General features: G+C 35.5%; 1 protein-coding gene across 8 annotated transcripts in view; it reads left to right on the top strand.

Moving 5' to 3' along the window:
- Positions 1–16,247, top strand: part of INPP4B (inositol polyphosphate-4-phosphatase type II B) — a 758,305-nt gene that overhangs the window by 664,457 nt on the left and 77,601 nt on the right. For all 8 annotated transcript variants that reach the window (XM_059922536.1, XM_059922531.1, XM_059922530.1 and 5 more), the window contains 4 exons: positions 3,789–3,961; positions 5,284–5,407; positions 6,482–6,599; positions 12,479–12,619. In XM_059922536.1, coding sequence (XP_059778519.1) covers positions 3,789–3,961; positions 5,284–5,407; positions 6,482–6,599; positions 12,479–12,619 — 556 coding nt within the window. The remainder of the gene's footprint in view (positions 1–3,788; positions 3,962–5,283; positions 5,408–6,481; positions 6,600–12,478; positions 12,620–16,247) is intronic.

The following is a 16,247-nucleotide window of genomic DNA, read 5'->3' as shown; positions in this document are numbered from 1 at the left end:
AAAGACTCTGCTTCTTGGTCTCAGGGTTAAGGAGTTTCAGCAAGTTTTTATCGAGACACTAGAACATTCTCTTCACATTTTCCTCTGTCACTAAAAGGAGCCCAGGGGATAGAATCAACGATGTGGGCACTTAAGTGCCTGCTGGGCCAGTTAGATTCTGTGAGAGGTGTAGGTGCAGTGACTATATTGTGGTGAGCCCTTAACTACCCTGTGTCCTTGTATATCAGGAGTGTGTGTGTGTGTGTGTGTGTGTGTGTGTGTGTGTGTGTGTGTGTGTAAAATCTCAGTTGGAATGTGAGGAAACTAAACTCAGAAGAGTGGATGTGTGCATTTCAAGATTTCTTCCTTGGACTAGAAAATACAGAACAAACACCATCTTTATCCCCTCTCGGAAAATGGTTTTCCCATCAGGACAAAATAAACCCCATGTAAATTGTAAGTATGGAGAGACAGGAAGCTGAGAGGGATATGACAGTGGTCTCAGGGCTGTCAGGGGCTACCGCTTTTTTTGTTGTTCCCAAAAATATTTTTAAAGAGAAAACTGAAGCATTTCTTTTGTCTTTGTGAGAGTGATTTGGAATGCTCATTGGAGCAAAAAGGCTGTTTATGAACTGACTACTTTGGCCTTTCTTTGGCCTGTCACACCCCATTGTGTTTATTTCAGAACCTGAGATTTACACTGGGTGAATATTAACAGGGAAAAAAACCTGAAGCCATCACAATTTGCATTTGCCAGTGAGGTTTTCCTTTATCTGCTGAACTTCAATTGCTTTTATTCTAGAAAAAAAAAAATGTATTTTTAGCTTTCTCAAGTATGCTTCTTTATAGGAAGCTTATTACTATCTTTAAGCCGTTCTACCTTGCTCACCAACTTGTAATTTTCTCATTCATCATTAATGTTTTCTTATATTGTCATTTTCCTTAACTTTTAGCCATAAAAAAGTATATATAATTATAATAAACAGAGACACTGGAATATTGCTAGTGTCAGACAAATACCTAACAACACTCCTAGATTTAGAATTTCAGTGTATTTATTTATTTTTCCAGGTCCTCAGTTTTATTCTAGAAGGACTAGAAATCAGGTGATCTCTCTGTCTCTTTTTTAATGTCATTGTAATTTCTGATTGAGTCAAATGGTTAAATAAGTGTGAAGATAGGTTTAGAAGTGAGTAAAGAAATTATCCTGATGCTAATGAAGAAATCTGTGAAGATTCCTGTTTTAAAGATCTTCAAGAAAACCATCAGCTATATTTAATTGGACCTGTCACTTAGTATCTTCCAAGGGAAAAAAATTAAGTTAATTTTCCATTTTCTAATAGAAAGAGCCTATTACACTTTTGGCCAGGTTTTTGACCACTTGACACAGGAGAGTAGGATGTAAAGTGCCCAGACAACATGTACCTGCTGTTTGGGAACTATGCAAGTATATAAAAGAGTATAAATCAGTTACCTGAATGGAGTAAGTGACCAAGTAGTTCTACTTCAGCCTGATAAAACAGCGCCACCTACTGCACACAGGCTTTATTTTATGTAGGAGAATTCTTCAGTAGAAATTCATCTCTGCAGACCTCAGCACAAAATAGGTTTTCAGTCTGTTATTTTAAGATCTACATCTGGGTCAATTTATTGAGATATTTGTTGTGTGTGTGTGTGTGTGTGTGTGTGTGTGTGTGTGTGTTTGTGCACATTCATATTGAGAACAATAATTAAATAAGAGAGTAGGAGAGAATGGGAGATAAAAGAATGTAAATATGATAACAATAGGAATATCCAATATTCCTTCTTGGTGTCTACTGATGTGTCTTTTATTCTGAAAATAAGTCTAATGTACCTCCTTTTGCCCTTTTTACAGCTACTAATGACGTAAAAATCAAGTCACCGAATGCCTGTTTCACTTGAACCACTGTTCATATCTCATCCTAGGCTGCCCACAGTGATTCCTTTATTAAATGATTACAGATTTAATAGGCCTTCATTGAATTCCCCTTTCTCTAGTGTTTTTTTTTTTATTTCTATCATAACACTTAATTCTACAATATTTTAAAATAATAACTCCTAATATTCCTAATGTATTTTGCATTATAGCATCACATAAGCATTTACGTGGAGTATTAACAGGAGCACATGTTTTTACTGAGTTGGGGCCATTAATTATCCTTTCACCCATTTTGGTTTATTTCATCTAATCTATTTCACCACAACATAAAATAAGTAAGTGACAATAGATATGGTACAATAGTGATTACGATTCTTTTCATCACTACCTATAACTCTTTCAAGGTTTTAACTAATTATTGACCTTTCACATCAGTCACTTTTGTAAACTGAGAAGGTCATACCACTTCAGATCTTGATTCATAATTAATTTTTCAGCATTCGCTCGTTTCTTTTCAAGCATATTTGTATTTTTCCCACTACTGTTAATTTATTTATATATTAATGGAATAGCACACTGTCTGGAATTTATAATGTTTGACATTTGTCAGGGGTTTGATTTCCAAAAAAACTGAAATAGAATATAACTTGTTTCTATTTCACATGCCAAAGTCATAATTATATAATTGAAACATGTTAAATTTCTAGACATACAAAAAGCACAGATGGTTTCAATTTTGTATCCTGATTTGAAGGAAAGCTATTTGAATTCCAAATATTGTCAAAAACTTGATTTTCTTTTACATGTCTATATTTTAAAAGACTTTTGTTATATTTACTATAACTTTACTCATTCAATTAAAAACTGAATATGTGCTATGCTAGCTTCTGGAGATTCAGTGATTAAAGCAGAAATTTCTCACCCTCAGTGAACTCCCTTTCTTGCAGAACAGCATGGATCGTTCTAGAACAGTAAGAGCAAGGAGCTGGATGCAAACTTTTAGTAAACAGGGATGGGGGGAGGAGGGGATTAAGGGGAAAATCAAGAAGACTTCCTGGAAGAGAGAAACCCTGAACTGAGTCTGCAGAGAGGATAAAGTGTTTGTCAGGAAGATATGTAGGGGGAAGGTGCTCCAGGATTGGAGATAGGATTTGCAAAGACACTGAGATGAGAGGGAACAGGTTTGGGGAAATCCGTGTTGTTCAGCTCACCTGGGACTCAAGGCTGCAAGTGAAAAAGTTCTGAGAGATGAGACTGAACACGTAGGCAGAGGTCAGATAATGCAGGGTCTGTCATGCTTTGGGACTTTGTTCTGAATGTTTTGGTGTCTTTAAAATAGTTTTAGTTAAGGAAGCAAAAGAGTGAGTGATGGGATTCAAACTGATTAGAAAGCCCCCTCTAGCAACTCTGTTGAGAAAGGATTCGAGTAGAATATGACTGGAGGAAGAGGGGTCAGTTATGGAACGGAATAGAAAGTGGTCCGAAGGAGATGGATAAATGATGATGGGAGAGGGCAAGGGGGAAGATGAGTGTTTGATGGCTTACTCTGGTGGTAGAACTGATTTAATGACCCAGTAAATGTGGAGACTGTAGAAGAAGTCCAGGAAATTGTGTCCAGCATAGGAAGAGTTTGGTGGCACCATCCACTAAGATACAGGCTATGCACAGATCAGAGATGAGTAGGGAGGAGAAGACTTCTACTATTAATGAGTTAGATACACCCAAGTGGGTGGCTGGTAATAGACACCCAGAGTTCAGAGGAGAGATTGGAATCAGAGATCTTTAAATCTAATCTTTGTGACTCCTTAATAATGTGTAGAACTTCACTGAAAAAATAAGTAAATTGGTTCTATCCTCCAAGACCTTCCTTCATCTATCCCGCTGTTCTTATGCCCCATCCATCCCGCAGAGGACTGGTATGAACAGTTGTATCCCCTCATCCTTACCCTGAAGGACTGCATGGGAGAAGTGGTGAATCGAGCCAAGCAGTCCCTGACGTTCGTGCTCCTTCAGGAGCTTGCCTACAGCCTTCCCCAATGTTTGATGCTGACGCTGAGAAGAGACGTCGTCTTCAGCCAAGCCGTAGGTGCCTCTTGATCCTGTGAGCCCAGCACAGTGATGGGTTGTCAAATAGCATCCTTGGTGAAGATAGATGTCTTTTTTTTGACAGTTTTCTTTTTTTTAAAATCTTTTTATTTTATATGGGCATATAGTTGATTAACAATGTTGTGATAGTTTCAGGTGTACAGCAAAGTGATTCAGTTATACATACACGTATATCTATTCTTTTGCAAATTCTTTTCCCATTGAAGTTGTTACATAATTTTGAGCAGAGTTTCCTGTGCTATGCCATAGGTCCTTTGGCAGTTTTCTTTTTAAAGGGATTCTTTTCTTAAAGTTTAGTACCCAGTTTTTCTTACTCATAATGAATACAAGCCGAATGGAAACAGTGTCTGAGACCTGAAGTATTTATTTCAGCAAAGAGGTGGCCAAGTCTCTGAAATGTCCATGCTGTTTCACAGGACAGAGCGTCTGTGAAGGAAAGGGTCCCCCCTCCTGTCCTCATGTTATGCCCAGGGCTCTCCACACGGTGCACAGTGCGGATGGCAGCCAGGACTGGCAAAAGAGATCTGTTTGCAACCCCTTATTTATACAGCTCCCTCATGAATCCCAGGACAGGACTTCATAATGATCTCTTTTTTGGTGTTTATAAAATAAGTTCACCAGGCCATAGTCTTGAATGCGAGGTTTGACAGGACCACCTCCTTTGTCTACACCCAACCCTAGCCCATGACACCAAGGTTGGCCTCCATCACAATGGCTGTGCTCCTTTTCCCCTCCTGCCTCCACCACCATGATTGAGTTTTATAGACAGACACGTGTAAGGAAAGAGACAGAAGCCTCTCCTAAACCTTCCACACAAAGGGAATGTTTTACCCAAAATATCTCTTGTCACCCCTATTTCATGCATGACCCAGTAGCAAACGGAGCTAAGTGTCAGGTATTATGATCTACCTTATACACATTTCTCCATTGTGTCCTTTCAACGACTCTGCAAAATGAGAACTATTATCTCTATTTTCCGTGTGCAAAAAAAAAAAGAACAGAAAGATTTGGAAGTGTTAAATAACTTTTTATGGTTTTACTGCTTAGAAATGGGAGGGACAGGATTTGCAGATTCTGAGTCCATGGTCTTTCCCATTTCACAATGCTGCCCTCCCCAAGCCAAACTAGAGTAAATGCAGTCAACGGATTTCAAAATGGATATATAAATAGTTATAATTTTGTTACACATACTTGAAAATTTCTGATTATGTCTGTGATGTCTCAAAGACATATATTTTGAAATTAAAGTTTGCTGACCCCAGTAATTTCTTCAATGATTTTTTTTTTTTTTTTTTTAGCTTGCTGGATTGGTCTGTGGTTTTATCATCAAATTGCACACAAGTTTGTATGACCCTGGCTTCCTTGAGCAGCTTCACACGGTGGGATTGATAGTACAATATGAAGGACTGCTAAGTACATATAGTAAGTATTGCTTTAGTCCATGTTAAAATAATATTCCTATTCATAAAGATATGTGATCCATAGATTCTTCAGTTAAATATAAAAATGAGTAGTAAACCTTTCTTGCATCAAGCATTAGAGAAAGAATGTAATTTTTAGTTCTTTGTATTCATTTTCCTTGCCACTGTGCTTTTACTCTCATTATGTTTTGAAAATGGAATTATAGATTATTTCACAGTGGAGTCCTGAGCAGCCATCTGGCTTTTTAAATAAAGGCTTTTGCCAACCTAGTTTCAATGACTGGATTTTTAAAGTCCCAACTCTGTAATGTCTAGAGCTGCCCTGTTCAATACATAGGTTGGTGTGGCAGTTGAGCACTTGAAATGTATCTAGTCCAAATCAATAAGTACTCAACGTGCACACCAGGTTTCAAAGACTAGTGAAAAAAAGAGTTTTATATTAATAATTAATGAATAATTAATCATAGTATATTGATTTACAGCTGAAATGTTATTTTGGAACTATCAGGCTAAAGGAAAACAGATGATTAAAGTTAATTTCACCTTTTAAAATTTTACTCTTTAAAAAGATGATTACCAGGAAATTTAAAATTATATATGTGGCTCGCATTATATTTCTGTTGTGCAGGACTGATCTAGAATCTTATTTAATTACCTCCTTCTTAGGCTTTATTTGTCAGTGTATTAAGATATAAAACTAGCATGAGATTGGGTCAGTGACCTTCAATTCAGCCATCTCTATTATTTCTAGAATTTAAATGTCAGTCCTGCCAAGGGAAAGAGGTCTGCACGATACTTTGTGCCATAAAAGAATTAAAACTTCTCTCTAACCTTCCGGCAAAGGCATTCCTCTTTCCTTCCCTCAAAGGGTATGTGGACAGCTGGAGACTATTTAAATGGTTCTTGTTTCACGGATGAAAACCTTCAGACTCAGGAAAACGTATTGAGAATGGATTCACTGCCTTCAGAAACTCATTCACTAAACTGTTAGAACAAATTCCAGCAGGGAGGTGGAGTACAAAGTGACTTTCTTCAAATAGTATGTTTGTAACTAGGTTCCTTTGCCCTTGTTTAGGTGAGGAAATTGGAATGCTGGAGGACATGGCCGTTGGTATTTCAGATTTGAAGAAAGTCGCTTTTAAAATAACTGAAGCCACATCCAATGATGTCTTGCCAGTTATAACAGGAAGGCGGTAAGTGGTGTTCATTTCCTAAGACCAAGCTTTGTTAGATATTTTTAATTAACCCCTGACAAAGGAGCCAGGGAGAATTAAGGTTTGGTTTGGAAATGTTCTTTTGTTCTCTTTTCCTTTTTGGTGAAAAATAAATGTAGGTGACATGACAGGGGAAGATCTTGAAAAACTCATAAAAGTCTCATGAATGTAAATTGTACTATAGTGAGGTAAGTAGGGTAAGGTTCCCCTATGAAGTATGAGAAATTCAAAATAATAGCAGGCATGAGAAAAACATTTTTCTCTTTATTACTATCTAATCTAAAGCTCTGGATGTTTTTACTTCTGCTGGAATCATTCGGTTAATAGTGTCATAATTCTTGAGATGACTTGGTATTAAATTCTTGGTATTAAAAGCAGCAACATTTTAGAAAAGGTGTATTCCTATGTCAGGGGCACATACCACCATTTTTCTTAATTAGTTTTGACAATTCACTGCCAGACTGAGATTTCTGAGAATGGTTTTAAATAAATAGTTTTGAAGGTTAGTGTATAATGGGCAAAATATTAGAAATAATTAAGAAAAATGATGTTATGTAGAATAGACCTCTAATAGAAGAATTACATCCCAAGGGCAAATTATTTTAATCAGAAGTCCTCCAAATTTTAACCATTCTGGCATTAACACTTTTAAGTGCTGCATGAGGATATTTGAAATTTGAAACAGTCTCAGATCACAGTGAAAAAAACATGAATTTACTAAAGAGAGAGCCCTTTTCATGCTAGAGAGAGATGGAGAAGAGACTTAAGTATAAAAGTTCACACTAAACTTGTTTTCTTATCTATAGTAAACATATAATTACTTAAAATTTTGTGTGAAGGATACCCAAAAACACACGGTTGAATGAAAGGTAACTGTTTCTTATACATAAAGAAAAAACACATCCTCGTGAAACTAAATATTTCATCTGCAGACTAAAGCTGAATTTGCCATTCATTGGAAGAAAGAGGAATAAAATTGCTCATACACACACCTAGAAAATAGTACCACTTTGTATTACTGTGAAGATTATTATAAAAAGTGGAAAACTGATACTTCTATCACAACTTATAAGGGAAGCTTACCAGGCCATTTGATATAGGCAAGAGTACAGATGCTTTTTTCTGAGGGAGTTCTTTAAGCTGTACCTAAATTCAAAAGCTATCATACAGTTGGGAGTGAGACTTCTGGAGTAGCAAAGTGAGCAGCTTGGAAAATCCTCTTTCCAGAAAGCAACATTACCATTGGATAGAATTTTCTAAAACAACCAGCTTACGACTAAGGACTTAATTTGCACACACACAAATTTAGAAGTAATTATTCGTGAAAAACTAGTGAATATTGGATAAGTCAGTTGGAGTGTGTGGTGTTTTTGCCAGGAGTTGCTCCCATCACCCCCAGCTCTGTCAGCACAGTTTCACTAGGGCGAAGCAGGCCATGAAAACCAACAGTCTCCTACCAGAGGGGGTTGACTTGATTTGCACCAGAGAAGAGAAAAAAGCATACTCCTGAAAAGTTATTAGAAATAGTGGTGATTAGATAACAATTCCATTCACAATAGCATCAAAAGTAATAACTACATCAGACTAAATTTAGCAAAGCTTTCTAACAGTTGTACACAGAGCACATAAAATAAGCTTAGAGAAATTAATAAGATCCAGAAAATGGAAAGACAGTACATGTTCACAGATTAGAATGCTCAATATTGTTTAGATAGCAATTCTCCATGAATTGATCTATAGATTCAATGCAATCACCGTCTAAAGCTTGGCAGAAATTGGCAAGCTAAACCTAAAATTTATATGAAACTGCAAAGGATCCAGAATACCAAAAAACAATTCTATGAAAGAAGAACAAAGTTGGAGAATTTTACTTATTGATTTAAAAAGTTAATATAAAACTACAATAATCAAGGCTGTATAGTACTGGCATAAGTATATATATATATATATATCTACTTATATATAAGTAGATATATATATATATATATACATACATATATATGTAGATCAATGGAACAAAATTTAAAGTCCAGATATAAACTATTATCTTTAAGTTCAATGGCTTTTCAACAAAGGTGCCAAAGCAATTCAATGGAGAATGGAGAGTCTCTTCAAAAAATGTTTCTTTGACAATAGATTATCGATGTGAAGAAAGAATTTAGAACATCAATTGAGATCATACACAAAAATTAACTCACAATGGATCATAGATCTAAATATAAGAGCTAAAACTATGAAACTTCTAGGAGAAAATTTTTGTAAGTTAATTTAGGTAAAGAGCTCTTAGATATGACTCAAAAATCTAGATTCATAAAATAAATGATTTGATAAATAGGATTTAATAAAAATTATAAACTTTTAAGCATCAAAAATACCATTAAGTAATGAATAGACAAGCCATAGATTGGGAGAAAATATATGCAAATCATATATCTGATAAAAGACTTGTATTCAGAGTATAAAAAGAAATCTTACAACTCAATAATGAAAGAAAAAAATCTAATTTAAAAATGGGCAGAAAATTTGAATAGATATTTTGCCAAATAAGATATATGAATGGCTTATATGCACATGAAAACATACTCAAATAATTAGTCATTAGGAGACTGCAAATTAAAACCAGAATTAGATACCACTTCACTCACAGTAGAATCATCGTAATTAAAAAGTCAGACAGTAACAAGTGTTGGCAAGGATATGGAAAATGTGGACTCCTCCTTCATTACTTGTGGTGCTGCCACTTTGGAAACAGTTGGGCAGTTGCTTAAAAAGTTAAACTTAAAATTACTATATGACTCTTCAGTACATACCCAAGAGGAAATAAAACCATATGTCCACACAAAAACCATATGTCCACACAAAACTAGCAGCATTATTCAGAATAGCCAAAATCATAAAGTAATCTGAGTGTTCATCAACTTGAATGCATAGACAAAATGTGGTATAGCTATACAATAGAACACTATTCAGCATGCTACTAAGGCATGCCACAACATATGTGACTTCAAAGTCATGCTAAATGAAAAAAGCTAGACACAAAAGACTGCATATTGTATGATTTCACTTATATTAAATATGTAGAAAAGTAAAACCTGTAGAGACAGAAATAGATCAGTGGCTTCCTGGGGCTGGCAGTGGGGTTGGGGTTTGAATCAAACAGGCACGAGGGATTTTTTTAAGATGATGGAAATGTCCTGAAACTGGATTATGGTCATGATTGCACAACTCTATAAATTTGCTAAAGCTCTGAATTATACACTTAAAACGATGAGTCTATGTCAATTATATTTTAATAGAGATGACAAAATGTTATCATATAGAAAGTCCAGAAATAAACCTACACACTTATGGTTATTAAAACTACTACAGAGGAGGCAAGAATATAGAATGGAGAAAAGATAGTCTGTTTAATAAGTGGTGCTGGGAAAATTGGGCAGCTGCATGTAAAAGAATGATATTAGAACATTCGTTGAGTTTACAAAAATAAACTCAAAATGGATTAAAGACCTAAATGTAAGACTGGATACTATAAAACTACTAGAGGAAAACATAGGGCAGAACACTCTTGACGTAAATTGCAATATTTTTTTGGATCCGTCCCCTAGAGTAATGAAAACAAAAGCAAAAATAAACAAATGGGACCTAATTAAACTTAAAGGCTTTTGCACAGCAAAGGAAACCGTAAACAAAACAAAAAGACAACAAACAGAATGGGAGAAAATATTTGCAAATGATGCAACTGAGAAGGGATTAATTTCCAAAATATACAAACAGTTCGTACAGCTCAACATCAAAAAGAAAACAATCAAAAAATGGGCAGTAGACCTAAATAGACATTTCTCCAGAGAAGACATACAGATGGCCAACAGGTACATGAAAAGATTTGCTAACTATTAGAGAGATGTAGATCAAAACTGCAATGAGGTATCACCTCACAACCAGTCAGAATGGCCATCATCAAAAAGTCTACAAATAATAAATGCTAGAGAGGGTGTGGAGAAAAGGGAACCCTCCTACACTGTTGGTGGGAATATAAATTGGTGCAGCCACTATGGAGAACAGTATGGAGGTTCCTTAAAAAACTAAGAGTAGAGTTATCATATGATCCAGCAAGCCCACTCCTGAGCATATCTCTGGAAAAAAATGAAACCTCTAATTCAAAAAGATACATGCACCCCAATGTTCATAGCAGCACTATTTGCAACAACCAAGACCTGGAAGCAACCTAAATGCCCGTTGACAGATGAATGAATAAGGAAGATGTGGTACATATATACAATGGAATATTAACCATAAAAAAGAATGAAATAATGCTATTTGCAGCAACATGGATGGATCTAGAAATGATCATACTAAGTGAAGTAAGTCAGACAAAGACAAATATCACATGATATCACTTATACGTGGAATCAAAAATAAATGATACAAATGAACTTCTTTACAAAACAGAAATAGACTCACAGACATAGAAAACAAACTTACGATTACCAAACGGGAAAGGGGTGGGGGGTAAATTGGGAGTATGGAATTAACAGATACACACTACTATATAAAAAATAAATAACATTGACCTACTGTATAGCACAGGGAACTATTCAGTATCTTGTAATAACCTATAATGGAAAAAATCTGAAAAAGAATAATCACTTTGCTGTACACCTGAAGCACAACATTGTATATCAGCTATACTTCAATTAAAAAAAAAAATTTATCATAAAGAATGTGTATAATGCTTTACCTTCAGAGAAATCTTTAAATGCAGACTTGGCTCATTGAATCTTCTCATATTCCTGAAAATTTTGAAATAAACAAACATCAGCCTTCTGTTAGCCAGGCTATTGTAAAGGGCACTGAAAGCAATTTAAAAAAGAAAAATAAAGTGTCCATCCTCTGAGGGTAGTGCTAACATGCCTGCTTGCTGGATTGATGGTATTTCCAGATTCTCTAGTTCAAAGCTGAGGTAAGAAACAAGTCTCACTGTCAAGTATCCAGAGTACGTATCAGTATTATTATACTAGAGAAACTGAAAAGATTTTCACAGAGACTCTCTAATTGTCCTGTTCTTCGTTACCCTATACACATATTACAACACCAGCACTCTATATAGTTCAGGAAACACATGGATTTTCCTAAATTCCAGGTGAAACTTGACATTTCTTTAATCAATTCACACTGGATCAGAAGGCATCAAGTTTCAGAATCTACAAGCAGCTATTCTTATTGACCCTATTTTGTGAATCCTAAGTTAAATTTTCAACACGAAACATTAGGGGTAATTTTTAATGGAAATTTCCAAAGAAAAAATGCTCTGGTGATATGTTAATGTTGCAAAATGATCAGGAAAGCCGAAAGGTTACATCTTAAATAATGAAACCATTACATTTCCATCAGGTCATCACAAACGGAGGTTCATCAAATAATAACAATTAGGCCATGCTAAAAAATGTATAAATGATTTGGTTCATTAGTTTCACTATATTAAAAAATCCATCATTAAATTGCTTTTCTTATTCTTGAGACTGGGTTTTTAAATAATTAAATCAAGAAAACAAATACTGAAGCTCTTATGCACATGGCCCTTTTATACGAAGATGCACTAAATATTCTTCCTTTCCTAAAAAAAACTCAGAGTAATGGAGGTAAATGTAAATGACTCTTTATGCCAAGTAATTTAATAGTGAAGTGAATGAAATGATTATCAAATGAATTAATAAAAGAAAATAAGCAGATAGAAGCCAAAAACCTAAATCACTGCTGTATTCCAACTGTTTTATTGTTTCTTCCCTATGACTCTAAAGTAACATAAAATTGAATGAAATAAAGCAATGCTGCTTGTCTTTGCCCTCCTCTTTCTCCAGTGAACATTATGTGGTGGAGGTGAAGCTTCCAGGGAGAATGTTTGAGTCCCTGCCTCTACAGATTAAAGAAGGACAATTGCTTCATGTGTATCCAGTACTTTTTAATGTTGGAATCAATGAACAGCAAACTCTTGCTGAGAGGTAAGCTTCAGATATGAGGTCGGTACTTGATTTTTTTGTTTAATTGTTATGGATATGCTGAATAATTCCACGTGTTCCTGCACATAGAAATTAGATTCATGGGTAACATTTTCCTTTTCATCAGTACAAAGTTATTTGATATGGCAAGCAGAATTATTCATATTTAAGGATTCCTGGCCCACATCAAATTTAAATATGGCAAAATAACAAGGAAAATATTGGTGTCAATACCAAAATATTCACATGGATTAACTTTCTTCATGTTTCCAAATACCTACATGTGTGTATCAAATTTTAGAATTTTTTGTGCTTATATGTATTTCAACATTGTAAACTCTGCTAATTGTGTCCAAATTTTCTGGACCTAATAAAACACGCTATTTTTTCCTTTTGTTTTACTTACTAAAATAATTTTTTTAAATGTATTCAAAAAACTTTTTTTAATTTTTAAAATTTATTTAAATAATTTTTAAAATTTATTTACTAAAATAATTGTTATTGGAGGATGACAACACATCTTTTCATAATAATTTGCTCAGTTAAATGACAGATGGTTTTATGTGATCGCATAAGCAACTGTCAAAAATGCTTTCAGCAGACAAAGGAATTACTTTTGCATCTTACATGATTCCCATGTAGAGATTATTGAAAACGTGGATAAGAGTTAAGATTCACAGAACACATTTTTAAAAGATTCTCTAAAACTTCTCAGAGAAAGAAGTTAGTGTCTTGCTATAAAGCCTAGCTGGAAAAGTTACCCCAAAGCAAAACTTTTGAAATGCTTCCTTGTCAATAATTCACTCTGTAAATGTTTCCTTCCCCCATACGTAGCTGGCATATTCTTTGCCATGACTTGATAAGTATGTTTTAATCCTTTATTAATGTTTTTTACTAAACTAAAACTACCACTACATTTATAGCCGTCTTGAATTTCAATGATGGTGAAGTTGCCTGTTTTTCGCTACTATTTTCAACGATTTCTCTGTCTCTCCCTTTCATCCAAAAGATTTTCTGGACAACATAGATTTTCATAATTCTCACTTGCCAGTTACAAAATTCCATGCCAGCTTTGTATTGCATGTTTAATCTCAAACTGTGTGGAAGCTATTAGTCTCTTGTCTTATAGTATGCTTAAATCAGAATATAATTTTTTTCACTGTATTGTACAAAGAGTTGATTCTTCAATAATTAAGCACTTTTGCAAATAATTATGTAAGATCAGATTATATTCCAGTCATCTTTATATGTTGTCTCATAGCAAGTTCACAGGTTGAGGAGAATGATATTCATGAACATAAATTATACAATTTGGGAGGTAAATGATATTTATGAACAATTGGGGGGAAAAACAGCACTCTAAATTAATTGTGTCTTCTTTGGTACACTAGAGTACAGAGTGTTTGGAGTTTAAATTACTAACTTAAGGCCTGTGAGTGCAGTCTTGAGAGAGATGTGAGAACCTCCATTTACAGACTTTTCAAGGAATAGTTGGCATTGTATTTTCAAGCCTTCTAGATTAGGTTAATTTACATGTCATTGTTACTATTTTAGATGTGAGTCACTTTATTTTTTTTTAAATGCCCCTTCCCTTGTCTCTCATCTGTCTTGCCTATAAAAATGTATTTTTTCCTATCTGGATGCTGTATAAGACACATAGGATTTGAAAAGGAAACACAACTACAAAATAGAGAGAAACAAAGGGAAGCAGGAAGGCTGGCCCTCGGATATCAACCAACTACTACTTTGAGCAAATCACTTTGTCTCTGTTCTCTGAGCTTTATTTTTCTGATTCTGAATTTTGAGCTTTTTCCATCAACATTCACATGTTAGGTATGCTATGTAATCCAGGTATAATAGGTTACTACATATGTACCCGTAGCCAAAACGTATGTAATGTATATCCATTTTTAAATTAGTAAGTACTAATTAGTCTGCTTGGGCTACCATAACAAACTACCACAGGTTGTGTGGCTTAAACAACAGAAATTTATTTCTCACAGTTTTAGAGGCTGAGAAGTCCCAGGTTCTGGCCAATTTGGTTTCTGGTGAGAATTGTCTTCAGCCTTCTTGCTGTGTGCTCACATGACCTCTTCTTTGTGTGTGTAGAGAGAGGGAACCAGCTCTTTGATGTCTCTTTTCACAAGAACACCAATCCTACTGGTTCAGGGCCCCACCCTCATAATCTTAATGACTTCTTCAGAGGTTCCATCTTCAAACACAGCCACACTGAGGGTTAGGGCTTCAACATATGATCTTTGGGGGGGACACAAACATTTAGTCTGTAACACTAGTATTACTCCAGCAAGGATAACATTTTTTAAATACCAGTTGCTTATAATGTCTGAAAAAGGTAGAAGAGTGTATTTCAGAGTTCAGGCTAACTCTCCTGCAGATTTTCCTGGGTTCGTATTCCTGTCCTCCAAGTTTAACTCAGTAAAGTTATTGAACATTGAGTCTGCACCAGGCATTACTCTGCCAAGCTGTGGGACACAGGGAACAGGCAGTGTAACAAGAAGAACTGACATGATCACCGTCCTGAAAGGACCTACCATCCAGTAAGGAAGACAGTTGAACAAATGATACTCTACAGTTCGACTCATACAATAAGCAAAGATGTAGAAGGGACAGGATTCATGGAGGAAAGAAAGTGATTCACAGATGGGAGAACATTTCATCAGGAAGGTTTCATAGTATACATGTACCTTCCACAGGGCTTTGAAGGACAAATAGGAATTAATCAAGCTGATAAGGAAGGTAAGGCTTCCTAGTCAGAGGAGGAATAGCATGTGAAAAGTCCCAAAGGCATCAAAATCCTGCGGGTAAAGTAGAAGGGTGTAATTCCATTCCCACAAACAAAGGGTTTTGGAGGCCTTTGTGGAGATGTTAGATGCTAAACTAAAGAGACTGGACTTTGTTCTTACATGGAGAGGATATGCAGTGAAGTTTAGTGAGCAGATATGATGAAACGGGTGGTAGACTAACTTCTCCAACATTTCATTCATTGCCCACGCAGCATCTGGCACATGGCTGATGTTAAATAAATGTTTGTTGAATGAATGAATGATCTGACCATGATGTAAGGGATAGATTGGAAGGGAAGGAGCCTGGAAGCATAGCGCTCCTTGTATTTGGGAGGCTTTATATCCAGTCGAGACTGAATATAACTAAATACCTAAAATGACAGTGGTAAAGAAAAAGAAGGAAGGGATACCAGAGATGTGAATATATCAGTGAATAGTGGATGGAGTGCGGAAAACCGAGGAAATCCAAAAGGGTGCCTAGATTTTGAACCTGAATTAATGGCAGAATATTAGAAACACGCCTATTTCTAAACAAAAGGAGGAAGTGGTTTCAGTTTTTGGTTAGGTTGCATTTGAAGTGGTGTGGGTTAATTCACTTTGAAATTTTCCATTGACGTCTAGAAATACAGATTTGAATGGAGATATTTGGATGAGGATACATATTGGAAGCCATTTGCATGGCATCCTTTCATAGAGAGACAAGAGGTTTTAAGTTTAAACCTGGGAAAGGCTTAAAGAAAACACAAGGTCAGTGATATACAGGTAGAAAGTTTTGCCTGAAGAAGGTGGCAGAAGAGCACCAGTACAGAGGCTGGCATCCTTCATGA

The sequence above is a fragment of the Balaenoptera ricei genome, chromosome 5, assembly GCF_028023285.1.
Source record: "Balaenoptera ricei isolate mBalRic1 chromosome 5, mBalRic1.hap2, whole genome shotgun sequence".
NCBI classification, from domain to species: Eukaryota; Metazoa; Chordata; class Mammalia; order Artiodactyla; family Balaenopteridae; genus Balaenoptera; species Balaenoptera ricei.
Note: the sequence above shows the minus strand (reverse complement) of the source record. Positions and strands in the feature narration are given on the sequence as shown.